Raw genomic sequence first — 27,793 nt, forward strand, 5'->3', positions numbered from 1 at the left:
TTATCCGACAGATTATCTGCCAAAGATTTGAAGCCAAAGCCAGGAATGGATTTGAAAAGGAGACATTTCAGGCTTTCCTTTATGACCTGATCTGTTTAGTCTGCTCCTGGCTTTGGCTTCAAATCTTTGGCAGATAATCTTAGTGTAAATAGACCCTTAGGATAAGCATTTGAGATGAACGCCTTCTCCAAAAAGGTGCTCTGCCCAACTCCCCAAACCTGGCTCAGCTGCAGAGGTCTCTGGCAAATCTATACAGCAATGGGAAAACAAGCAGATCCATGAAAGAAGAGGTGGGGCAGTGAAAGCGCCTTCTGACACTTCCCTAATGCCATGGCCTGGTTTAAAACAAAGTTTTTCTGAAATCCTGCAGTATAAAAAGTGTCAGGATGGTTTAGCTTCAGGCAACCGAGGCTGTGCTGCAATACCAAGCAGTGGATTGGGGGGGGGGGGGGGGGGGGGGGGGGGGGGGGGGAAGCCTTGATAGCCTAGTCCTGCCAAAGTAATTTAGTATTTTTTTTTTTATTTTTTTTTTCCAAAGAATGACCATGCACTGTGCAGAAGCCAGTCCACAAGCTTGCTGATCGTACACCCAAGATTTTTAGCTGTTCTTAAACTAGTTCTTTCTACAGGGGAATCTCTCATCTAAACAGTGCTATCTAACCTATCACCACCATGTTGTAGAGTGGGAAGAACTCAGCAGATTGATATACATTTGTGGGAAAAGATTCAGTATAACTAGTAACTTGATTAACATCCCTGATCATTTAGTAAAACTGGAAATGGAAATCCATGCTGCCAGTTTCCCCACTGCCAAAGACAGAAGCACTGCGTACTTACCATGCAAACCGCTCTGTGATCTGGCACCTTCATGAATATCAATCTTTAACCTGGGCTGACAGTGTAACAGCTACAGCATCAGATGAAGGACTGGATGGGCTAAGGCCATGTGGGTATGTGGGCCAGGTGTAGACAGTGTGAAGAGGTCAGATCACAAAGCTGCACAGATGGTAAGTACACACTACTCCTCTAATCGGCAATGGGAAACCTGCAGCACAGATCTGTGCTGTCAGATTCCCTTTAAACCAAATGCATTTAACATTACATTACCGTTAGATGTTTGATATGTTCAAAATACCATCAACATGAAAAGGTAGAGTGATCAGTCACGGCCACCTGTCAAAAGATAACCCTTGAGACTTCACAACCATTGTCTTTCCATATAAACGGACACATCACAACAGCAACGGCCATTCCCAGAGACAGACACACACAAGTTTCATTTCTGCCACTGTGTCATTGTTTATTCTCCTTGCAATCTACAAATGGCACAGCCTAGGAAGGGTTCATGACGGAAACCTCAGATAGTCTTGCAATCTCTTCACATCCCTCTGGGAAGAGGGGGAAAAAAAAAAAGTTAAACTGCAGCCAAGTCTGCCCTTTGTACAGTACACCGCCGCAGATAAACATTTATTGCCATCAGACTAGTATTATCCAAGGGTGTACCCATGTCCACACCAGCACGCCACAGTCCTGTGCTGTAGTTTTCCTTGAGAAATGCATTGCATAGGACACAAGCACAGCAAGATCTTCAAGGTTGGGGATCTCTCCAAAGGCCTTAAACACCAATATGCTTCCATCTTCGGGAAAAGGAACCATCTGTGTAACACAAATGCTACCAATGTATGCACTGAAGAGCTTCTATGTTGGTGCAGGTGATGAGAACTAGAAAAGCAAAAACGCCATGTCCCATAGAGACTCAAGTAAAAAAATGTATGGTGGAAATTGGTGATCGCTGCATTATACATGGGCTTAGAAGGAAGGGGGGGGGGGGTAAAAAGTGCTCAGCCCAAATTACACAAAAAACAAACCACAAGCTGGAGGGCAGGGGATGTTTGACACCATTTTATTAATATTTAACTGCAGTGAAAAAATAGAACCTTGTACAAGTGCCATGGTCCAACGTACATCCAGTCCGTATCTATAATATACTTAGTTTTTTTCTTTTTTTTTTTGCTTATTTTTCTTTGAACTATTTTTTCAATGTTTTCTTTTTTTTCTGTTTTAAGTGCAGGAAATTGAATATCACATTAGACTCTGAAATAAAAGTTAGCATTGCACGCTCTATAGCATAGCGTCACTTTAGTTCTTAGAAGTACCCATCGCCTATACACTAAGGAGGCAGCGATTGTGTGAGCTGAAAAATTCAGGAGAATGTGGTTGATTTCAATGGGGAGGGAAAGAAAGAAAAAGGGGACCCCCCCTTCCCCATATTGGAGGTCCTCTATGAAATGGTTAAATTAATCCATTCTCGCGAACGTAGCTTCAACCCACAAAATGGCCGAGTCTGCCGTACAAGCAATAGCCTTGTTAAATTGTGTCGATTAAACCATTTCACTGCTACGCGGGTAGAAAAAGCAAGCAGAGGGAGAATGCAATGTGTAAAACTGACGCACCACAGCACCCCCTGGCTGCAGGAAAAGGTCATTTCACATTCGGAACATTTAAGGATTTGATTCTTTGGCACATTTGAGGGCTCTCTTTTCTTCACAAATGACGATGCTGTAGGGGGGGGAAGAGGGGGGGGGATACGTCCCTCAAAAGCCTCGCAACCTTTAGTTGTGTTTTTTTTTCCAATATGAAAGGGTGGGGGCACTTTCTCCGTTAAGCTGTTTTCCTACAATATCTTACATGTCCCTGCTCCCCCCTTAATCCATTCACAGATTGACAAAAGCAAGTTCAACGGCACAGGACGCCGCCTGCTTACTACAGGACTAGAGAATAACCAAGCCAGTGTTTCCCTTAACTACTTCCCTGCCAGGGGCACCCGCTGGGCAGACAACACCTCTGGAAAGGAAACAGTTAAAAAAAATTATATATTAAAACAACCTAGAGAAACAGAATTATTATTTTTTTTGTAATCTAGAATGCTTGTGTTGTGCAACTGGTAACAACGGTGTTACTCCTTCAGGTCAATCCAGAAGCATATTCAACATTAACACCACCTCCTCCAAAAAAAGAAGAAGAAACAGTAAATGAAGTTCAGACTGTAGACTGCTATACCTCCGCACTCACACACACTTGCTCTTGAGAATATTTCCGTACAGATTCCCCCCTGCTTGAAGGTGGTACGTGCAGCTGTGAAGACTTTGGGCTGCGTGTATACAGGGGGGGTTGGTGAGGAAAAAAAAATAGCCAGATGTAACAACGGACTTAGAAAAGGAAAAAAAAAAAAAAAAAAAGGAGGGGAAAAAAAAAAAGTTACTCCAGTCACTCCTGCTCTGCCCTGGCCACAAGGCAGTGAAAGCAGACACCTAATAGTGAAGGCCGACAAGCCTTTGCTCCTCAGCTGGTGGGCGGATGTTACAGCTCTCACCCCTCTCTCCCAGGAAGTCTGCTCCTCTCACAGCACCGCTGTGGTCGCGTTATCCATGTGGTATGTTTGAAGCCTCACTCAATCACTCTCTCTCACTCTCAAACATTCAGTACCCCGCTCATACGTCTCGCTTCCGGGATATAATTTTTTTTTTGTTTTCGAAAAGTTTGGAGATTTTTCCAGTGGGTTATCAGCTTCACCCAGCTGCGGTGGTCTGAAGATAGAAAAGAGGTCACGGTAAGAAGAATGTAAAATATAAAAAGAGCCTGGTCTCAAGTATTGAAGGAACGTCTCGAGGCTACGTACCAAGCTTGGTTTTTTAGCTTCCTCAGCTCCTTGGTGGCCCAGGTGGCGAGGGTTTTTGTCCTGTTCGTCTTTGATCGCCTGCCCTCTGTCAGCAGCTCATGGATCATCGGCCGAGTCTCCACCAATTTGACAACATCTTTCCCGAATGCCGTGCACAGATCTCTGTAGGAATAATGGCACCTCATAGTAAGTGCCCTTTCAAAAACGGGCAGCATCGGCAAAATATTCCCCCCATTCTAATGGACCAGATGCTAAGCACCACTGAAAGTATGTAGAAAGGCCAGATCGAGTGCTAGTTGAATAGCAACTTTGGGCTATGTTCACACAGTATTTTAGTAAAAGATATTTAGGCAAGAAAAATAATGGAAAGATGTGCAAAGTTAATGTTTTTAACCCACTCCTGGTTTTGGTTGATAAACACCTTAAAGGGGTAGTCCACCCAAAAAAAATTTCTTTCAAATCAACTGGTTCCATAAAGTGCCAGAGATTTGTAATTCACTTCTATTAAAAAAAACGTAAGTCTTCCAGTACTTATCAGCTGCTGTGTGTCCAGCAGGAAGTGGTGTTTTCTTTCCTGTCTGACCCAGTGCTCTCTGTTGCCTCCTCTGTCCATGTCAGGAACTGTCCAAAGCAGGAGCAAATCAACATAGAAAACCTCTCCTGCTCTCCAGACTGGAAATAATACAACTTCCTGTTGGGCATACAGCAGCTGATAAGTACTGGAAGGCTTGAGATTTTTTAATAGAAGTAAATTACAAATCTCTGGCACTTCATGGTAGCAGTTGATTTGAAAGAAAAATTTTTTTTGGTGGACTACCCCTTTAAAGGGAACCTGTCACCCCCCATGCCGGAGTGACAGGCTCCCGACCCCCCGTTAGAGCCCCCTATACTTACCTAATTCCGCTTCAGGAGGTGGTCGGGTGATGAAGATCTCAGCCGCTGCAGCCCGGTGCGCGCTGAGAGATGAGTCCAACACTCAGAGAATGACGGAGCGCTGGACTCTCCTGTCATTCTCTATGGGTGTTGGACTCATCTCTCAGCGCGCGCGCGCCGGGCTGCAGCGGCTGAGATCTTCATCACCCGACCACCTCCAGAAGCGGGACCCGGCGGGATTAGGTGAGTATAGGGGGCTCTAACAGGGGGTCGGGAGCCTGTCACCACGGCACAGGGGGTGACAGGTTCCCTTTAAGTTCTTTTGTCAACTACATATTCACCTGTTTTGGGGCACTTGATGACATTACGCTATATAAACTTCCAGGTATTTGAATACACAGTCAAGACTCACCCAATAAGTCCTGCACCACACGCCACCACGTTGTCTGTGTGATCCTCATCTCCAGCGATATGATCGATGAACGATAAGATGAACTCTACACGTGGCTGCACCAGCATCACATCAGCTGTAAGAGAGGGATGGCTGGTGGTAAGTACTGTCCAAACCACACTGCAAACATTATAGTGTACGATTACCCAAGAATACAATGGGGATTGTGTGCATTACATCTTATTGCGTGGACCCAAACTTCCGGTTTAACAGAGGAACTCGCTGCTGATCCATGTGCCGGACGGTATATCAGGTACACAAAGAGAAACAGTCTCTAGCCTTTGGGCTACAAAATCACATGTCCTAGTATAGGGGTCTAACATGTTAATGCTGCCTGCAGCATGGTGAGGTCACTTCCTGGATAACATGGTGAGGTCACGACCCAACTCCCAGAGCTGTGCGGGCTGTGGTTGCTGGAGAGAATGATAGCAGGGGGACACTGAGGGACACAGGGCACTGGAGGGACACTGAGCATCCCCCTGCCATCATCCTCTGCAGCAGCCACAGCCCGCACAGCTCTGGGAGTCGGGTCGTGACATCACCATTTTATCCAGGAAGTGACATCACCATGTTATCCAGGATCTGAAGCCTTGATGTAGTAGTAAGTGCAGGGAAAAAAAACACTTTATAAGCATTTCCCGTAATAAGTATATATTGGTAATTTGTATATAATTTTTATTTTTTTTTTAATACTCATTGCTCATTCGCAAAACGTTTGCATTGAATGAGACGTCGTTCGGTCATTTGCTGTAGACAGGAACGCAATAGCAAAGAAATAACAATGGCAAATACAATCTTAAGTAACGATTATCGTTCCATGGAAATGAGTGAACGTTTTCAGGTCTTTCGCAATAGCGGTCGTTTGAGATGGTTAATAGTTAACGATTATGCGAAAGATAAATCGCCCAGTGGAATAGGGTCCTAAGAGCAGTCTGCATTAAGAGCTTCTTATACTGAATTAGGAGATATCTGTTGTTCCAGTGCGGAGATGTAAGCTTTAGGCAAAGTAGCAAATAAAGCCCCCAGGGCGTGCCGCTGGCCTGCAAACGCCCAGCAATGGTCAACCTGTCAGTCTAAACGGTAGGCATTTACTTGCGTGCAAAGGGGAATTCTGATAAAACTTCCATTGTTACATCTCCTGATTCAGTGTAAAAAGCTCTATTACACAACGCATTCACTTCAGCCAGCAAAAAGCTGCCGACAGGTCCTCTTTAGGTTAGATAAAACTGAATGGTGTGCATCCAGCATCACAAAATCATAGAAACATAGAAGATTGTCGGCAGGAAAAGATCACTGGGTCTATCTAGTCTGCCCTTTTAGTATTTCCCTTCTTACCATCTTAGGATAGATCTATGTATATACCGGGCAGGTTTACATTCTGTTATTGTAGATTTACCAACCACATCTGCTGGAAGTTTTTTCCAAGCATCTACTACTTTCAGTAAAGTAATATTTTCTCACATTGCTTCTGATCTTTCCCCCAACTAACCTCTGTTATCTCTGGTTCTTGAGTTCAGTTTTTTTTACTAAAATCAGTTCCCTCCTGAACCTTATTTAGTCCTATAACATTAAGGTTTTGGTCATGTCCCCCTTTCCTCCAGACTATACAGATTCAAATCTGATAAGTTTTGTTACTGACACCCTCCACCACTTCTGTAGCCGTCTTTAAACCTGTTCTATTTTATCAATGTCCTTGTTTACATGAGGTCTCCAGAACTGGACAGTATTCCAGATGTGGCCTCACCAGAGCTCTATACAGCGGGATCACAATCTCCCTCTTCCTACTGGTTATACCTCTAGCTATACACCCCAGCATACGATTTGCTTTCCCTACCACCTGGTTGCACTGTTGACTCATTTTAAGGCTGTAAGAAAAAATCATGGCCACTTTCTTCTAGAGAAGTGAATGAAGCTTAATTGCAAACCACACCTGAAAAGGAGACAAGAGTGGTGCTGTCTCTAGAAGAAAGTGGCCATGTTTTAGTAGTGCTGGATAACCCCTTTAACTCCCCTGGATATTACCGGTACCGCACTGCGTGGTCTGACATCTGTAGCCGTACCTCCAACACACACACCCTCAGGGACAATGGAAACATGACGTGACTGGGAACATATTCTGGCTATGTATATCCTGTCATGTGACCTCCATTCATAAGATAACATTCCTAAGAATGGAGGTCACAGGATATAGATCACACAAAGACAAGCTATAAACCTAGCGTGTTCATGTCTGATTCTACTCACGATGAACATTTTCTTGGTCTCCCTTCAGACCCTGGATAATGCCAGTGTACGCCTCAAGGCAGCCTTCACGCAGGTCATTGAGGTAATCCACCATATCATAGTCTGTCTAAAAACAAAGATTCAATAAAAAAAAAAAAAAAAAAGTGTAACTACTACAGATGACCTTGAAACTGGAAGTAGCGTATGCAATATATAACCAGTCTGCTACTCACCTTGTCCACTTGAGCTTGAGAGGCTTGCTGCAGAGTATTGAGCACTACTTCCAAGTATTTCTTGAACTCGCCGCCAATAGCCAGAGCAATATCCCCAAACACAGAAAGGATCTGTGGTTTTACTGAGCGGTGAACATTCTCATTCTGGAAGAAGATTAAGGCTTTATGAACTCTACCCAGCCACCACAGAGGTCTTCTGTATCTTACAACATTGCCTAAAATGTAGATGCTTTCTTTACCCCAAGGTTCTCCAACAAGAGCTGCATTATCTCATCGCAGAACAGCAAAATATTCGATTGAAGAGCTCGGCAAAGGTCCCCGACAAGTCCGACAGCGGCCAGGCAAACCTACATCAGGAAGGTAACAAGCCATCAGTCAATACATAGCAAGTTGTACACTGATCACCATAAAATTAAAACCACCCCCTAATATAGTGTACGTGCCCCCTTGTGCTGCCAGACCAGGCCCAACCCATTGAGGCATGGACGTCACAAGATCTCTAAAGCCGTGCTGCGATAACTGGCACCAAAATATTAGCATCAATCCTTTACATAATGTAAGTGTGAGGGGTGGCCACAATGGAACAGGCTTGTATTTTAGCACATCCTACAGTGAACAACCAGTCACTAACTTGATCTTGGTCATGTTCCTCAAACCATTCCTAAATTCGTGATAAGTGTCTAGGTAAGGTCCCCAAGCCAGGAGAAGTGAGCTGTAACATTTCATTCACCAGGTCACGGTGCGCTCTATCCAGGCAGCTCCATAAGGCTGCCTGGATGGAGGATTCATGGCACGGAAGCGCAGCGTGTTGCTCCCAGCTCGTTCTCCTGATTGGTGGAGGTCTCACAGACCAATGAAAACTTTTTACATGTCAAAATGTATTTTAATGTCAGCTATACTTTAACCTTTACCACAGTCCAGAACTCAGTAAATGTAAATAAGTGTAAGCAATCAGGAATGAGTAGATTTAAAAGCAGGTTCACTTTAATTTCTTGACAAATATTGCCCAGTCCCCAAACCGGGATTTCCTGGTATCGATACTTTATGTTAAAGCTGCACTATTAGGCAACTGAGCGCCGGCCGTGTTCTCTATGTGCCTCTCACTGCCCCTGCAGTCTCCTCCTCTGTTCTCTCTCCTTCCGCTCCCGGCGGCGGCCATTTTAAATAGGCACTTTGCGATCGCTAGTGCCGGCTATGTAACTGTGTAGATGCTGCTGTCACACTGACAGCGGCACCTGACCCCTCCTAAGCCCGCTCCATATGCAGCAGGGGTCGGCTACTGTGTGTAGCAGACCCCCGCTGAAATGATTTATGCAGAGGAGCCGGAGCTGCACGGAGGTCTCCGCGGCTGGAGACAGAGGAGGACGGAGAGGGAGAGAGGAGGAAGGAGGATCCAGCCGGCTGGCAGGTGGGGGAGGTGCAGGGGCTGTGAGGTGCCGAGTGCGCAGTGTATAGCAGAGCCGAGTGCGCAGTGTATAGCAGAGCCGAGTGCGCAGTGTATAGCAGAGCCGAGTGCGCAGTGTATAGCAGAGCCGAGTGCGCAGTGTATAGCGGAGTTGTCTGAGTGATCGCTGTACTCTGTACACAGTTATGTAAAAAACGCAAACCTTTACTTAAAAAAAGCTCCATAAATCGGTATCTCTGTAATAGTGCAGGCCTGAAGAGTATCGAAAACTTTTCAGGTTTATTATATTCGCTGTCTAGGGAGTATTATATTTCTATTGTTGTGTTTTTTTAAAATATTTTAGTAAGTATCGAACTGGTATTGAGTATCGAAATAAAAATGTTAGTATCGGTATCGAACTGAAAATTCTGGTATCGTGACATCACTAGCCTGGACAGCCAAAGCTTTAGCTGTTCAGGCATGATGGGAATTGTAGTATTGTAACAGCTGGAGGGCCTCTGTGAGAAACCTATGGTCTACATGATGAGGGAAAGCAGCTACTTCAGATGGGCAGCATGGCAGTCAAATCGCATATGTGAAGTGGATTCAGGGAGCATCTCACCTGATACTCTGCATAGTTCTTTAGTCCAATGCCAAGGAAAGGTTTAAATGCCTCCATGTACTTCAAAAACTCTGCTCCAAGTACTAGAAGGGGGGAAAAAAAAAAAAAAAATGACACGTGTATTATGACATTGTTAATACGGGACAATGGGATTAGAATACAGGGCATGTGTCACTTCAGAAAGTCATAATCAACACAGCAAATTCTGTGTGGTGCATGAACTTGTCATCCAGAGTCTAGTACCAGATATACAGCTTCTCCTTAGATCAACACAAGTTCAGTCTCCTCCGCCACTCACCTTCAACTAAAGTGCTGACAGCCATAAGGGCATCTTCCTGTACACCCCCCGAGCCTGCTGTGCTCTGGAACATGCGCAGCAGGGAGGCCATTACCACATCAGATATCTGCAAGGCGTCTTGGGGCTGAACTTTGCGTAGTACGTTCTTTAAAATAAAAAAAATTATAAAATAGCCAAAACGTTGTCAACCAAGTGCAGCATATATAACCCCATAATATTAGAGGAAAACTGTACACTTTACCCCCAACTGTAAGGTTGACAGGTGGTGCAGAAAGAAGAGCGGTCACATTCAGCCATTAGGATTGGACTAAAATATCACTTAGTACATTTCAACTCTACCTACTATGTCGTTTCTACTAAAATGTGCAATCAGCATGTAAAGAATGACATTGAGCCCATACAAACCACGTCCACCAAGTACATAAAGAACCTTACCATGCAGGGTACTATGGTTAGAAAGGTGGGCCACTTAAAGGGAACCTGTCACCCGCCCGCCCGACCTCCCGGTGGAGCCCCGGATACTTACCCTTTGCTGCAAGTGCTGCTCCAGTCATTCTCTAAAGGCATCAGACTCATCTCTGGTAATTTGCATATAGTGCGCGTTCACCTTCCGGCGCCCATATCTCCGCCAGGGGACCGGGTTCAAGAGCGGGACTTGCAGCAAAGGGTAAGTATCCGGGGCTCCACCAAGGGGTCGGGCGCGGTCTGCGCCGCAATGCCAGGTGACAGGTTCCCTTTAATAGTAGAATTTAGCAGCTTCCTGCGTCAGTAACATTGTAAATATAAATAACTTATAACTGTTAGGCCCTGCAGTGATCTTACTGGAACCTCCACTCCTTGCAATGTGGTCCTGCAATCCCCTCCATAAGATGGTCAGTCATGGAAGAGCCTGTAACCATGATCCTTCTCTTCAGTTTCCTCCATAGGCATATACAGGCTCAGTAGAGGATGCATAGGAAGGAGCACGATCACACGCTGCTCCATGTTATGAACAGATCACTCCACAGGGGCAAAGTTACAATGTAACGCTACCAAAGCATGAAGTTGTTCATTTTACTAAAGTGGCCAGCCACTTTAACCCTTTCCCGCACAACAACGTAACTGTACGTCCTCGCGCAGCGACCCCGCTCTGAACCGCCACGGTCCCGGGTGCCGCATGCATAATCGCCCAAACTATTAATCACATTCCTGATCTCGCACGATAAACCGTGTCAGCGCCCAAAAAATCCTAAAGTGCAAAATTGCGCATTTTTGGTCGCATCAAATGTAGAAAAAATGTAATAAAAGCGATCAAAAAGTCGTATAAGCGCAATCAAGGTACCGATAGACAGTAAACATCATGGCGCAAAAAATGACACCTCATACAGCCCCATAGACCAAAGGATAAAAGCGTTATAAGCCTGGGAATGGAGCGATTTTAAAGAACGTATATTTGTTAATGGTTTCATTTTTTTTTCCAGGGCATCAGATACAAGAAAAGTTATACGTTCTATATCGTAATCGTAACGACTTGAGGAGCATGCATAACAAGTCAGTTTTACCCCAGCGCGAATGGTGTAAAAACACAATCCCCCCAAATAAAAGAAATGTTTTTTTTTTTTTTTCAATTTCACCACACTGAATTTTTTTCTGGTTTCGCAGTGTACTTTATGCAAAAATTCAGCCTGTCATTGCAAAGTACAATTAGTGACATAAAAAATAAGGGCTCATGTGGGTTTCTAGGTGGAAAAATGCAAGTGCTATGGCCTTTTAAGCACAAGGAGGAAAAAACGAAAACGCATAAACGAAAATTAGCCTGGTCCTGAAGGGGTTAAAGTGTTCATGTTGAGAGTAGCTGCCAGATTGATACAATGGGGGTTGTGTGCATTACAGACTGAATGCATGATCGAATCCATGGAGACCCAAAATTCTGGATGAAGAGAGGAATTCACCGCTAATCCGGCAGCAAGTCTCATTGACAGGAACACTTTGAAGCATTACTTACATGTCTGACAAGAGTTTGTTACATGACAGTAAGATACTTTATCAGTGAGTTTAAGGGTCCATTTACACAGAAATATTATCTGACAGATTATCTGCCAAAGATTTGAAGCCAAAGCCAGAAACAGACTATAAATAGGGAACAGGTCAAAGGAAAGCCTGAGATTTTTCCTCTTTTCAAATCCATTTATGGCTTTGGCTTCAAATCTTTGGCAGATATTCTGTCAGATAATCTTTCTGTGTAAATGGACCCTTACTTTCACTGCTCCCACCAAGATATGGATATTTATTTTTACATGTTAGTGGTTACCCCAAGTTGAGGCTTTATTTAAAGCTAGCCAAACATTTTATCCTCCAATCCCCCCCAACACGTTATGTGAATGCAAAAGCAGCAGCTAATGTACTTAAATCCAACAAAAGTCATATGCTTTAGCCAATTCCACTGGAATCTGCAGGTGTCTATAATGTGGGGGGCAGAATAGAGGGGGCCTCAATCAAGACATCTTCAGAAAGTCATAATCAACACAACAAGATCTGTGTGGTGCATGAACTCGTCATCCTCAGACTTGAGTTCCCCTTGAGACTATTGGATCTTTCCCAAGCATTGGGCAAAACCAAACACAAGTGTAATGAGAGAAGACTTACCTGGAGTGTAGCACAGAGTAGGGACTGCAGATCATTGAACTGTATCCTGTCTGATGTGCTCTGTATGTGGGACTGTTGAAACAAATAGAGGTGGAAGGCATAAGAACATGAAGCTGGCTCCAAACCATTACGTCTCACGCAGCAGCTGCTCCCAACTCCTACCTCCATCTGAAGCACTTGCTGCAGTCGTTCCATTATCACTAAAGTAGTTTTTTGCACAGCCGGATAACAGTCCTTGGCACTGTTCTTTACTATCTCCATTAGGGCTTCGTAGGCAGAGCTCCGTAGGTTGTTCTGGTGTCCATCAGGTCTGAAATGAAAAAGTAAACCAGACTACTCAATTGCCAGATCCAGTATCAATCAACCCACAACAGTTTTGCTTAAGAGAAGCATTTAAGGTCTTCAGAGAGTCATAATCAACACAGTGTTACATCTGCGTGGTGCATGAACATGTCATCCTCAGACACAGCAAAGCCTTGTACTATGAAATGCTGAGAGTAATTAATGAAGTCTTCCTTCCCACTCATTCTGCAAATTCAATTCCTGGGCTGACAAACATTACGGGGTTATCTACAGCTGCTTTCTATCTAAAACCGCACCACCTCTGTTTGCAGGATGATGGTGGTATTACAACTCTCCCCCATTGACTTTAATGAAGTTGAGCTGCAATACCACAAACTGCCAAGAGTGGTTCGGTTGGTGAAAGAAATCAACTATTTTTTTTCTAATCCTGGATATGCCCTAAGGAAAAAGCATGCTGCGATCACCATCTAAGGCCACATTCACACGTTCTGTCTTCTGCATGTAACACACATGGGGAATGCCTGTAATGGACTCCCACCAGCCCCCCCTCCCGATGCTGGGAGCAGGGGAACTGTATGCCTATGCACTGTGCTGTAATGAATTAGCCGCGTGGCACTGTCATTACAGCGTGGCACACATGAATACAGTTCCCCTCCCTCCCAGCATCTTTTCACCGGGGGAGTGTGTTCAATGCATTCCACGCCCACGTTCCATGCAAAACACGGAACCTGTGAATGCAGCCCAAGTATTGCTCATGCATGCGATAGATATGAGTAAACCCCGTGCATGCTCTGGTTTTTCCGAAACCCAAGCATACAGCATTTGATTACCAGTGGCCAACATTGGATGCCGCTCTAGGGAGTCCTGGAAAACATGGATACAGCCTATGACTATCCATGTTTCCCAGGATGCATCCAACTTCTTCAGTAACCAAAAGCCACACGCTTGTGTTCAGATGAACCTGTGCGCACTCGAGGTTCACTCATCTCTAGCATGCACAGAATAATCGCTTAGTCAGTAACTTTGCTACTGGTCTTACTGAATTATTGGAGGCTACAAATTCCACCCCTAATAGTCTACAGTGTTTTCACTTACAAAACACTTAATCTCTATGGACGCCAGAACTCCAGACGTGACAGCAATGCTCACCTGTCAGTTGTTTCTAGCAGTTTCTGTACAATCACCTCAAAGGAACTAGACAAACAATATGAGGCCGGTTCCACCTGGTCATCTGTCACATCTGCGGCTTCATAGGCTGCCTCAGCCAAACTGGAGAAAGCCTAGAAGCAAGCAAGCTTTAGTACTCTACTATAAGCCAGTACCATGAAACAAAACTAATATACTGGATATCAATGGACTTTTTGTTCAATGGGGGCAATTTACTTACCCAGCAGACATTTGTAGCCACTCTTGGCTCAGCCCCTAGGCCCTCTATGAGGCACTGCAGTAGTGGGACGAGGTAGACATCATTGATGGCTGCCTCTGGCAGAAGCTCACATATCCTTCCTACAGTCCAAGCGGTAGTGTCCCTGACAACCACACTGGGATCCTTCATCAGCTCAATGAGTGTGGGCATTGCCTAGAGTAAACGTAAAGTGGGAGGACAAACAGATCCACATAATAAAGTGCACATTTACCAATTTCATGAGTAGATTAGAAAGGCACTCCTCCTTTAAGCTTAAACAGCATGTCATTGACTTAAAGAGGACCTGTCACCCCCCGTGCCGGGGTGACAGGCTCCCGACCCAGTTAGATCGCCCTATACTCACGTGATCCCGCCGGGTCCTGCTTCCTGAGCCGGTAGGGTCACAGAGATTTCAGCGCCCGAAGCCCGGCGCGCGCTGAGAGACGAGTCCGATGCTCATAGAGAATGACGGAGCATCGAACTCCCCATTCATTCTCTATTGGCAGCTGACTCTGATGTCAGCGCGCACGCCGGGAGCTGATATCTCTGTGACCCAACCAGCTCAGGAAGCGGGACCCGGTGGGATCACGTGAGTATAGGGGGACCTAACAGGGGGTCGGGAGCCTGTCAACCCGGCACGGGGGGGGGAGGGGGGGCGGGGGGGTGACAGGTGTCCTTTTAGTCTGTCAGAGGGGAGGAACATGAGGTATATTTACCTGTCCTGTTGCACTAATCCTGTACCCCATCAATGGTCTTCATATCTCCCCTACTGCTACGTCACAACCCGGCTGACGGATGCCCCGCACAGCCAGCGACCAGGGAGGGACACCACTGCAATCACTGATTGGCTGAGCAGGTTAAACCGCACCGTTTCACGAGGTTTTAACCTGGTCGTGACGTACCAAAAGAAAACATCCAGCAGGGTACGGGAACCCGGTGAGGCGGTGCAGTGTGGGCACCAGGTCCAGTAAACATACTTTAATGTTCCCTCCACCCCTGTGCTACTGGACTTTATATGAAAACAAACAAAAAAAAAAAAACAAAGCTAAGTGGCATAATAAAGCGCTCAACTATTAAGGTGGATCAGAGTTAGTCACAAGCGGCTGCTCAAATGTCTTCAGAGAGTCATAATCAACACAGTCTGTTCTGTGTGGTGCATGAACTTGTCATCCTCAGACAAAAGAACGGCTACAAAAAGATAAAAAATACCAACCTGGATGACTAGCGGCTTCAGCTGGCAGGCTTCTGGGCCCTCAAGTATACTTCCAAATGCCATGACTGCTGCGTCCCTGTAGCGCCAGTCTGGGTTCTTAATGTGTTCTTTGATGAATGGCAGCACGTGGGGGACAATGTCATCTTCACAGCAGGTAGCAAGGAGCATGAGGCACACCCCAGCAGCCTTACAGGGGTTCCAGTCATCGTCATCATCGTTCTCATCCTAGTAGCAGAGATCAGTAGGTTGGATACTGACAAGATACAAACCCTTGCAGCATTTAGACTCTGTGGCCAACATTTTATTAAGAGAAATAAACCCACAATTTAACGGACACTTATGATATAGCCAATCTGCTGCTATTGAACAGTTCTGACTGATAAGACCAAAACATAAGTGCAATGAACCATTGGCAAGATAATCACCTGTTTGGTCAGTGTCTGTGTCAGGATAGGAACAAGGTACTGCAAGGCCCCCTTAGCATAGAACTTGCTGGTGTGTTCTGGTGGTCTCCCCTGTTCAGCAGCCTGAAATAAACAACATTGTAACTTTTTATGGGTTTACTGAAAAGTCACTTGCTCAGTGAGACAATGCAAGCCTGTAGACGTTACAAAGAAATATGCAAAGAATGCAAAAAACACAAAAACAAAAAAAAACACAACTACACAAAAAACAGAAAGTTAAAGGGGAACTCCCATTACATGAATTGGTGCGTTTGTCTGCAGCATATTCTGACCCTGAAGCTGCTGAAAATCCTCACTTCTTGGTCCTCTGTCCTCCCCCTCCCTTCTGAGACAGAGGTCACATGATAGTCTTCTGTTTTCAGGCAAGCTGTAACCCCGCCCACCACTGACATCACACAGTGATCACTTGGCCAAGGGTGGGGAAACCGCCTCTCCACAGTAGTATAGGAGACACTTGTTTCATCTATTCAATCCATCTTTAATCTATGTTTATGAACTGATAGGATAGGCACTGTGTTTACTGTGCAAAGCAAAAGCAGATCAAGCCAGTGATGGGCAGATACTACAAGACAGAGGGGGTACCTGGCAGTCGGATCTGAGGTGCCATGCATGTTGGGATATAAATTTTTCCGGCTGGGTGCCATGATGTTAAACTGGGATCATTTGTTAAAGTTTGAATCTGGGGCTAGGAGCAGCGTAGACAAGTGGGAAAGGTGTCAATGGAAGATCGGCGAGTGCACCTATATACTTTGAGCATTTTATTTTTCATGGGATTGCTGGACTTCCCTGTTAAACAGTGCCGAGTTTAGTCAATGCTCTGTCTCTCAGTCTTCAGAAAGTCATAATCAACACGACATTTTATGTGTGGTGCATGAACTTGTCATCCTCAGACATAGAAGGGAGCATGACCAAACCAACTGGGCACACGTGTAAGCGCCAATGCATACAAAGCTTGGAAGACAACTGCATAAATAGGCAGCTTCCCTATTCTTTAGCCAAGACATGAATGGTACTGACTGTTGATCATGGCATTTTACCAGAGCCATCATGCATTCAAGGTAGTCAGAACTGTATTATTGTTGGTTAAGATTTCCTTTCATCTCAAGGGAACAATGCTTAAAGATCCCCACCCATATGTACCCTATAACACTACGGGAAGTCTCTGTAGTCAAAGCCTTAAACATCCCCCCCCCCCCCCCCCCCCCATTACTGTAGTCATTTATTTTTCTACAATGCAATACAATTCTCTCGGTCCCAGTAAAGTATTAAAACATTACTATTGTTACCTCAGATGCTTCAATTGCCAGGTCCATCTCCTCATCACAGACATTGGACCAGAATTCTATTCCCTGTAGAGCTACTTCATCTATTTCATTCTTCATTGCTTCCACAGTGATCTGCGAAAAATAAATAAAAAATGTCTTATAGGAGTCACATTTGGGGTAGCAGAAAACACATACATTGCCACCACTTCTTTAACTAGCAGACAAGGGACCCTCATGAACAGAGGTCCCAGTGGTAAGATCATTTAGTTAACCCTGTGCCCTGAAAAAGCCTTTAGCAGAGTGGTAGTGCCACGGCACTTTAGTCATGTAAAATGTGAAAATTTATTGACTGTACACAAATGCGCCGACTGATATAGCGGTGAAAAGGAACAATGAGACCATGTAACGTGGCGACATTTCTCAGCCTGTGTGGTCTCACTCCACCGGACTCTTATTCCATACTCCATACAGAGACCACACAGGCTAAGAAGTCCTGGCAGGACCGAAACGTCGCCACATTACATGGTCTCATTGTTTCTTCTCAATTCTATATCGGTCGGAGTATATGTGTACTTATACATTGTCAAATAAATTTTCACATTTTGCATCACTAAAGAGTGCCGTGGCCTTACTACTCTGCTACAGTATCTGTTGAAGAACCTGTTGACCTCTCACCTAATGGTGAGAGGTGTGCAGCGCTGACCAAGACCCTGAATAGGCCTCTAGGCCTTGTATAACCCCTTATATGTTAATAAATGCAAGCTCTACACTTGGGCTGGGAAAAAAAAAAAAATTTAAGGTCAGGCACCAAGTAGTAAAACACTAGCAAAGAGTCAGTGAGAAAAGACTTTGGGACACTGGTGCACAGATAACTCACTTTACAAAAAAAGTGATGCTGTTACCCCCCTTACTCTTTTTTACTGCATCAGCAGACACCGTCACTTAGATGGGCTTCACAGCAGGAAGAAAACCAACCAAAGGAAGTAGCCGACAGGTAGTACCCAATGGATGTGTGTGTGTTTTGTTTTTCTTAAAAGCTGATCAATGATGTGACAAAACTCACAGCAAACAGTGCAGGTCCCATGTAGGTCTCCATATACTGGTAGTAGAGGGACATAATCTTCACCAGGTTCTGCAGAGCAGCTACTCGCACCTAAATAAATGGAGGAGAACACTTGGTGAAACTACAGTGATGTCACATGAAACAAAGCACCCAGTGGATTTAAGTAACTTACCCTTGTATCAGGACACTGTGTTGCTTCACAGACCACCTGCATGATATAATGCCTTTCAGACTAAAGAGGAGAAAAGGAAAGATGTTAGATTGTGAGTGGAAGGAGAGAGGGGGCGGGGGGGGGGGGGGTGTTAGGCCACATTCACACGATCTGCACTCACAGTTCCCTCGCTAACAGCATGATAGAGATACATTATGCCGTGCGGGTAAACGCTTCAGAACAGACATTCCACATCTGTGCCCTCCCTGATTCACAGAGAGCATGGATCGTGTGAATGCAGCCTTAGTTTTATCTATCATCCTGTCTACATATTACAAGTCTAACGCTCTGAATATGTCCAACTGTTTTGACAATGATTCAGAACACATCTCCCCTCAGAAAACGTGCGGCATGGCTTCTGTGTCTCTCACCAACTACTGAAGTCACATCCTATGTCAGCAAAGTCATCCATCAGACAAGCTCTGCTCTAACAATAGCCGCTTCAAGCACAGGGACCGGATGCTGCTAGTTCAGCAATTCCACACATTCTCTATGGTGCTTTCATGACGTGCTTCTTCAGCTGGGTATAGGCCAGCCGACAACGGGTAAGGGCATGCACTGACATCATAGGTAGTATATAAATCCACCAACTAACCTCTTTATCAAAGTTAGATTTGGTGAACTCCAGGGAGTTGAGCAGGGCATTTGTGGCTGCTAGTTTGACATTGTTGCTTGGCTCCTCTTTCCTCATGCCCTGGATGATGGCCGTCAGAATTTCATTGGATTTGTGTTGCAGTTGTTCAGGGTCCTAAAGACAAAGGAGAATGAAGTTCGTCATGCCTGTCAGCACAAGTGTCAATACGCAAGGCTGGTTTTGCACAGAATCACCATATGTCAGCTGCCTTAATGTGCTACAGGTGACATTTTACAGTATAAGGAATGTTGTTTGCAATACCGAAAAGTAGTTTTGTAACATTGTGTGTAAATCTAGCCTTAGGGCCCTATCACACAAAGCAATAATCTGATGAATTAGGGCGATAGAGACAACGATAAGTCGATTAAATGATTGGCTGATCGTTTCTGTAGGTCTAGACCTAGACTCGGGCGTGTATTGCTACGTGTAATAGCGATGCACAGCTGCCTGGCACCGCAAGCTGCAGCTTCTCTGAGCTGACAGACTGCTCAGCCAATCACTGGCCGGGACCGCCACAGCCAGTGATTGGTCAAGCGGCCTGCCAGCTCAGAGAAGCTGCATCGTGCAATGCCGTGAAGAGAACAGAGGACAGAAAAACGGGAGCGTGGAGAGGCGATGTATGAACAGTTAGGGCAAGGGCTGCATGGACATTGCATATATACATATAATATATTACACACACACAGCCCTTCCTAAACGATAATTGAGCCATGTAAGGGTCCATTTACACAAAGATTATCTGACAGATCTGCCAAAGATTTGAAGCCAAAGCCAGGAACAGACTATAAACAGAGATCAGGTCATAAAAGGAAAGCCTGAGATTTTTCCTCTTTTCAAATCCATTTTTGTCTTTGGCTTTAAATCTTTTGCAGATGATCTTTCTGTTTAAATGGACCCTAATAGGCTCAGTAAACGAGCACAGATCTACCAGATCAGCGCTCGTTTACATTGATAGGGCTGTCATTGGTGCGTTTAATAGGACCCTAAGGCCCGTTCACACTATGGAATCGGCACAGAGATTCTGGGCAGAACCTCTCCACGCGGACTCCTGTCTTCTATTAGTTACAATGGAAGAGTGTGCGCGCCTCAGCTCTCCGCTCAAACAACTGACATGTCAATTCTTTGAGCGGAGGCGCACGCGCTGTCCCATTGTATCTGATAGAAGGCAGGAGTCGGTGCCAAGTATGCACGGAGGAGTTCTGCCCGGAATCTTGGTGCTGATTCTGTAGCGTGAACAGGGCTTTACACTGTAAAGATAAGGCAATTCGTGTATGATTAGCACATCAAATGGCCAAAGGAAACAATCATTGCTTTTGTGCTGCCTGAAGCACGAGTCATTGGGGTCCTTCTGACTGCCTTGATAGATCCGCTTCCTATACTCAACCAGGGAGAGATCAAAGCTGGCATTGAGACAATGATGGTGACAACGAAGATTGTGTGTGGCTCAGACACTTTTCTTTAAAGGTGTTATCCAGCGTTAGAAAAACATGGCTACTTTCTTCCAGAGACAGCACGAATCTTGTCTCTAGTTTGGGTTTAGGTTTTGCAACTTACTTCCATTGAAGTTAATAGAGTTTAACTGCAAACCACTCCTAGACTGGAGATAAGAATGGTGCTGTCTCTGGAAGAAATCTGTGTTTTTCTAATCCTGGATAACCCCTTTAAGGAGGCTTTCGCAGATAAAACAGACTTTGATGAGCTATTCTGTGAATGGCTCAGTCACAGATTGGCGGGGTGCTGTCCACACTACAGAGTTAAGGGGCCAGAATAGAAAGCTAGACAAAAGAGACAAGTGCTCTGTTAACTGTAGTGAGCGTGCTCAACAGCTGTCTGTACATTCTGAACCATAACAAATGGCAGGCAAGTCAGTGTGCTCACATAGCTTTTTCTTGTCCATACAGATTATATACACATGCTTTCCAATGACACAGGGATAACTTACGATATCCTGGCAGATGTAGCCAATGGCTTCCAGCGTAGATTCTTTCATGTGTTCTGTGCTGTTTGGGTCCGTTACATTGGCAACAAGCTGTGGAATTAGCTGAGGCCATTGGTTGACTGGTATTTCCGCACATGCTATCCCTGCCACGCACTGTGATGCTGAACTAGGCCTGTAGCTCTCTGTACCTAGTGTTCTCAGCACCTGAGGAGAGATTCAAGAAATAGATTATTTTTTTAGCCTAAGGAGGCTCCAAAACTGTTTAAATCTTCGCAATACTGTACTGACACCACGTCAGTACAGTAGCACGAAGAGTTGGAACAGTTTCAGGCTCCCGGCATCATAGCAAATGCTGCCCATAATTCTGTTCTTACTACATAGTGGTGCGTGGACCATTAATTATGGAACGCATGGATGCCCCCTAAACCAAACAAGACACGGATCAGAACTTACCAAAGCTTTTATTTCCCTACGGATGTTAGCGTCAATTGCCAGCCAGCGCTGTTGGTACTGGGCCTTCACATCTGAGTCTTTTGAGGTCAATGAGTTTTTAATCTGCAATCCAGATGCAACTCTAGCCACCTGACTGTTTCCAGGATTTGCAAGGACTTTGGAGAGCTCCAACAAGAAGGTGGCCTGTGAATGAGAAAAGAGTTGTCAGTCTCTAATGCTAGGCAAATCATACGCAATATACACATCCAATCCCCACACAATACACTGACCTGCACTATCCAGTTCTTTACGAATACTTAAGTCACATGACAGCCGCTTATACTATTGATACACAAAGGTCCTATTACATTGCGTGCACAGATCACCACTTTAAGGAAGTGCACAACAAGCAGGACTAGAATGGACCATCGGGAATGAAGATGCTGCTTACTTACACAGCAGCTACCTATAGACTATACAGAGAACACAGGCCCGTCTCTTGTAAGAGACACCAAGACAGGAATTAGGATATGGGGGTGGTCCAGGCTGCTCACCTCGTATACCGCTAGCACCCCAGCTCCTGATTCTTACAGGAATACACCTTGCATGCCAAGCAATTTCTTTATTATTGTGGTCAAACAGCTACTTGATAGTGAGTTGCGACACCTATTTACACTACTTTACGTCAGCAGGAAATCAATTATACTTCTATGTGGGTGATATTACGGGCAGGGTGTACAGTGTAGGCCAGTGCTGGCAGAGGTCACCCCCACTGGAAAACAGGTGCAATAAAACGGCGCTGACCTGTGTGACAACACAAATCTATGGACCCAGGGCAGAGAGGTGCACGACTACAGAAGTTCTGCTCAGAACGCTCAGCATTCGACTCCCAGTGGCTGGAGAAGATGGATGCTGCCCTAAGGCTGTAGTAAGGGTGATACTGTAATTGGTATGGGCAGAGCTATATATCAGGTTCAAGGCCCATCCTTTATTTGTTTGGATACGGACACATGACCCAATTCAAAGCAAACAAATCTGCTCTGGATTTCTTTATATGATGTAAGCGTTCTGTATCTGCTTATCACTTGCTATTTGCTGCTCAACTTAACATTTAAAGGGATATTCCAGCATTCACATAACAGACCAGAAAGGAAGCTGCAGGGAGGGTTACAACACTGGCCCCACAACCCAAACCTATGCCGCCCTTGTATCTCATCACTCTTTCTGATCCCAGCAGCGTCCATGTGAGTAGGAGACTACAACTCCCATCATACACTGCTGACTATTCTCCTATATTGTGCAGTCCATGCTGTTCTCCCATTAGTTTCTAGCTTCCATCCTTTGCTGTTTCATAGACTAATAACTTACCCTCCCATAACTACTTTAAAGTGGTACTCTGGGCTGGGGTCATTTTTAGTGTACATTCGGGGAGGGTGAATATAGAAGCTGGCAGTCACTTACCTCCCCGGTGCCAGTGTCAGGTCCCTCAAGGCTGAGCGGCCTTAAGAAGTCACGTCTCAAGCCGCAGCTCATACCAGAAAGTGGCAGCCGGACGGGAGAACAGGGCGGCACGATCCGGGAACCGGCGCTGGAACCGGGAAGGTAGGTGACCGGCGGCCTTTATCCACCCCCTCCCCGGCCGTACACTGAAAATTACCCCCGCCTGGAATACCTCTTTAACTGAGCATGTGCGACCTAGCTGTTATACTACAGGTCATAATCCGCTGCAGCAAGCCATAACATTCTGGGCCGGTAAGCAGTGAGGTAGTATGCGCTATACTACTGAAGATTAATATACTTTAATATATAACACTGGATTTTTAGCCCAGATTGCATTTGAGTCCCACATTTAGCATATATGCTGGGATAAGCACCTCTATGGGTCTCCTTTCCCCCCCTCTAATATACCAGCATACTTTTCTTCAGCTACATGAGTGCAGCAGATTTTGTAGTGCCCATCTGCATGGGAAGGCACAGAGTATACCACATGGTATATATTTCTTACAATGAGGGGGTCAATGTAAGCCATATGCTGGGTTGCCATCTGCATTGGAGACCCTATTGGGCACCTATGATAGGTCTAATGAAAAATACCCCAGCATGCCGCACTCATTTGGCCGCTAAAACGTTAACCATAACGGAAACCAGTCCCCACTTTGGGTAGTCCCCACTGAAGTCAATGGGACCATCCTGGGCTGTCTGGGTTTTTCTCCACTGTTCTGCTCCAAGGATGGCCGCTCAGGAGATCAATCACCATCCTTTACAAGGAAGCAGCTAAGATCTATGTGGGGCAGAAGCCACCTGGCAAGCAACACAAGAATCACTACAACTGCTGGCATGTGTAATATTTCCTGTGCCGTCTGCAAAGGGCTGCGCAGTTGTCATGGCTGGCACATGCTAAAACGATGGCCTCGACAGTAACAGAGCTCTAAATAAAAGCATTCTGCAAAGGTGCAGAGCTCTGGGACTGGTCAATAGCCGAGGTTGTCACAGAGGTAATACAGACTTCACAATACAAGCTCTGTACCAAGTCTGTCCATTAAGTGCTGAATGCCTAAAGGAAGAAAAGCTTGGCTCTCCAACTGTTGCAAAACTACAACTCCCCTCATGCTTTGGATGCCCAGGCATGTTGGGAGCAGTAGTTTTGCAACTGGAAAGCCAAGGTTCCCTACCCCTGGTCTAAGGGTATGCCTTACCTGACACATCTGTAGGTGTTACTGTAGTCACAGATGTTAACACTCACGTGACAACTGCTGGTGAATTCACAGGTGACAGGCGTAAAGGAAAACTGCTGCTTTAACTTCCTTAAAGGGATATTTTAAGATAAAATAAACATCCACAGGATAGGGGGTAGGTGTCAGACTGGGATTTGGTGGGGGGGGGGCAACTCCTGTGACTTCCTGGGATCTCCAGAATACAAACCTGAATCATTGTTAAGGAGCAGTAAGCACCCTCCATTCATTGTCTACAGAGCTGCTGGTAAGTTACTATAAGGTATGTTACTATACTACAATACCTTGGGCAGCTCTATAGACAATGTACATTGCAGGGGTCTGAAGAATGCAGGGGGTGTCAGCGGCTAGAACCCCAATGATCTGTCACTAGCATCCTATCCAGTGCATAACCTACAATACCCCTTAAGAACTAATCACAAAAAAAAAAAGGAAATCTACTGTACATTTGGTCCCTAGAGATGTATGTATTATATGGAGCTGGCCAGCTTGAAGGATAAATTCAACATTAGTCATCCTGCTACATCAGAAGAGTCCATAACCTCCTAAAGGATAGCGTAACCAGTCACCAGAACGTGGCGGCAGTAGTATTGGGAAATTACTGCAACTAGCCCTGTGATTGGCTGAGTCGGCCTCTCCAACCATTTCCTGTGTGTAGAGCCAATAAAGAGATCAGCAGAACCCCAGTGAGCGCTGAAATGGTAATGGCAGGTCATCAATAAAGTAATGCTACAATTTAATATCATCCACCATCCCTACCTCACCACTGCTCCAGATCCTTTACATGCCTAAAGGGCCTACTCCATGGAGCGATAATTGGCCCGACTCGGTCAATAATTGCTCCGACAAATAGAGACAACGATCAACTGATGATCGAGTCATTGGCTGATCATTTATTTAGGGTCAAACCTAAAATCGGGCACCCACCACACATCGCTGCGTGGAATAGCGGTGTGCTGCTGGCGACCGACGATTTCAGCAGCACCATACATTACCTACACGTTGCAGGACTTCTCCTGCGCTCCTCTTTCTCCCGTTCCCGCACCAGCTTCAGTGCGGCCTGTCTGACAGACCGCTCAGCCAATCACTGGCCAGGGCCGCCACGGCCAGTGATTGGCTAAGCGGTCTGTCAGCTCAGACAGGCCGCACCAAAGGTGCTGCTGCACGCGGGACCGGGAGAAAGAGGAGCGCAGGAGAAGCCCTGCAACATGTGTAGGTAATGTATGGTGTTTAACAAGGGCTGCAAGGATATCAGTAACGATGCCCCTACAGCCCTCGCTAAACGATTATTGGGCCTTGTAATAGCAGATCGGCGTTCATTTACATCATTGATCGGACCCTGGTCTGCCTGTGGAATAGGACCCTTAGGACCCCCCGGGGAAAAATTCCTACAATACCCAGAGTCTGGCAGGAAGTCCTATCACTTCCTAGAGGGTGAGGACCAGATAGTGAGTCCTCCCGTATAATGACTGGCCACCCTCCATTAACCCCTTCAGAGCCTTTCGCTGTCAGCGTCAGGAGATGAGCTCCTCTCATGGTCCCCGATGACGCCGCTGCTCCCTGCTCCAATACGACTTTAGATTATAGTTGATCGGCGTTCGCTTCCCCCGCTGTCTCCTGATTAGACAGATGTTGAAGCTTCGCTTTGGCTGTCCGGGAATGATGGGAATTGTAGTAATACAACAGCTGGAGGGTCCAAGGTTCCCTATCCATGGGGTTAACCTGCACATTATAGGTATGTCTCCCCATCTTCATACATAGAATACTTCCACCCATGAGTATGGCAGAGCTGACACCTGACAACCCTTCCTGGTTCTGCTCTGACAATCCAGGGGACACCACTGGAACCCACAGCAGATACAGACAGCCATGCAGATGGTGATCCGAAACAAGCTAAAGCCCCTATGATAACCATGATGGAGCAGGAAGTGTTGTCATCAGCAAGCCAGCGTGTCACCTCCAGCACCAATAACCTAGTATAGAGCTGTGTGGGGAAGCAGATCAGTAGTGTGGCCCCTCAGAGCAATGTAAACCATGTATACCAGTGATCAGCTACTGAAAAACTACAACTCCCAGCATGCCCTGACCGCTGTGCAGTGTTCTATGGCAATCATCCCTAATATGCGGGTCTGCAGCTGTTACAAGACTACAACTCCCAGCATGCCAGCTGTCAGTTGTGATTTTACAGGAATGTAAGGCTGTTCTAGATACCTCAACAAGCAGCACATAGGAGTAGCCCTTTAAGGGACCCGAGGACTATACAGCAGCCGGGACAGTGATATTAATGTGATGACTATGACTGGCCATACATGAGGAGCTGGAGAGCACAGTGTGACAGTAGCAGTAATAACGCGCCGGTATCGTTCACACCTCGCGGTTACACGCCGCTACCGCCCCACATGGGCTCTCGTATCCTGAGAACTAGGCCGCTCCTCAACCTAACATGCTGCGCCACCGCCCCCTGCGCCGCTCCCTCAGCCTCGCCTTCCTATTGGACAGCCGCCACCCGGCTCCATCTCCTGCAGTAATCCTATTGGCTGACGGTTGTGGCGGGCAGGTTAGGCTGCGCGTGTATTGGCGGTTAGAGGCCCGAGCACGGCCCTTACCTAGCACACGGTAACCGGCACCCGCTCCCCCTGACCGGGAAGAGCCGACTACCCCGCGGTACCACCCGGGACACTGCCCTATAGGTCAGCGGCTACACGCTGCGGTTATACATGTGCGCTAATACACACTACCCGGCTTTTCCGCGTTTTTTACCTGGTTCTCGATGGCCGCCTGCTCCAGAAACTTCTGCGCCGCCTCCAACTCATTGCGGTCTATGGAAGACAGAGAGCGTGATAGAATGAGTCCCTAGTCGGTAACCCGGGCCCGAGCTGCTGTCACACCCGGCTAGCCCAACCTATGCCTGATACAGCCCCGACCCGGCCTCACACCGGCTCCCCTCTCACTCACCGGGAGATACGGTCTTCTCGAGGATAGTGATGAGCTCCATGCGGGCGGTACCGGGTCACTGCTCGGGCGGTGCCGGGCGGTGCCGGGCGGTCTGCCGGAGGGAGGGAGGGAGCGTGGAGCGGAGGGATTCAGGCGCGCTGTGCAAGAGGGGTGGAGCGAGAGCGCGCACTGATATCAGCCGGATCTCACTCTACGCACGGCCCGCTGATTGGCGGAGAGCACGCCGTGGCGCTAGTCATTGCCGCTAAGGGTTGTGGGCCGGGAGGGGCGGAGTCTGGTAGTTGTGGGCGGGGTCAGACGGGGCCATGTGACAGCAGGTTACTGCATGGCTGGAAGCTGTCACTGCGCTCTATAGATGGCTGCAGCACCGAGTGCGAGCCAATGGGATGGAAAGCTCCAGAACTAATGTCCTCTATCCTTCTAGATCCAGGGGAGAGTTCACATGGTGCGGAAATTGGATGGGAAACCAGATGTTGCACAACTACAATACCCATCATGCATGGACATGTGCAACAGCTGGAGACTGAGGGAATCCAGTGCAATCATATTATACAGATCATGGGTAGGGAAGCTTGGCTCTCCGGCTGTTGCAAAACTACAACTCCCATCCTTCGGCTGCCCGGGCATGATGGGAGTTGTAGTTTTGCAACAGCCGGAGAGCCAAGCTTCCCTACCCATGATCCACATGATAGAATTTTATTGTAGATTCCAAAGTTCCATCTTGGGGTGTATGTGACATGACTTAAAGGGATTATCCAGCGAAAATCTTTTTCTTTCAAATCAACTGAT

At 46.3% G+C, this 27,793-nt stretch overlaps 1 protein-coding gene across 1 annotated transcript; it reads right to left on the reverse strand.

Moving 5' to 3' along the window:
- Nucleotides 1-1,274: 1,274 nt before the first annotated feature.
- Nucleotides 1,275-27,085, reverse strand: KPNB1 (karyopherin subunit beta 1). Its single transcript, XM_069951747.1, has 22 exons — nt 27,005-27,085; nt 26,810-26,868; nt 21,339-21,521; nt 20,889-21,089; nt 18,908-19,060; nt 18,274-18,333; nt 18,102-18,191; nt 17,060-17,170; nt 15,735-15,836; nt 15,310-15,534; nt 14,079-14,270; nt 13,841-13,971; nt 12,551-12,698; nt 12,389-12,460; nt 9,764-9,908; nt 9,466-9,548; nt 7,699-7,806; nt 7,460-7,603; nt 7,248-7,353; nt 4,965-5,079; nt 3,680-3,841; nt 1,275-3,587 (listed from the first exon to the last, which is right to left on the reverse strand). Coding segments are annotated over exons 1-22 (2,631 nt in total). The 5' UTR covers nt 27,045-27,085; the 3' UTR covers nt 1,275-3,586.
- Nucleotides 27,086-27,793: the final 708 nt, after the last annotated feature.

The sequence above is a fragment of the Dendropsophus ebraccatus genome, chromosome 14, assembly GCF_027789765.1.
Source record: "Dendropsophus ebraccatus isolate aDenEbr1 chromosome 14, aDenEbr1.pat, whole genome shotgun sequence".
NCBI classification, from domain to species: domain Eukaryota; kingdom Metazoa; phylum Chordata; class Amphibia; order Anura; family Hylidae; genus Dendropsophus; species Dendropsophus ebraccatus.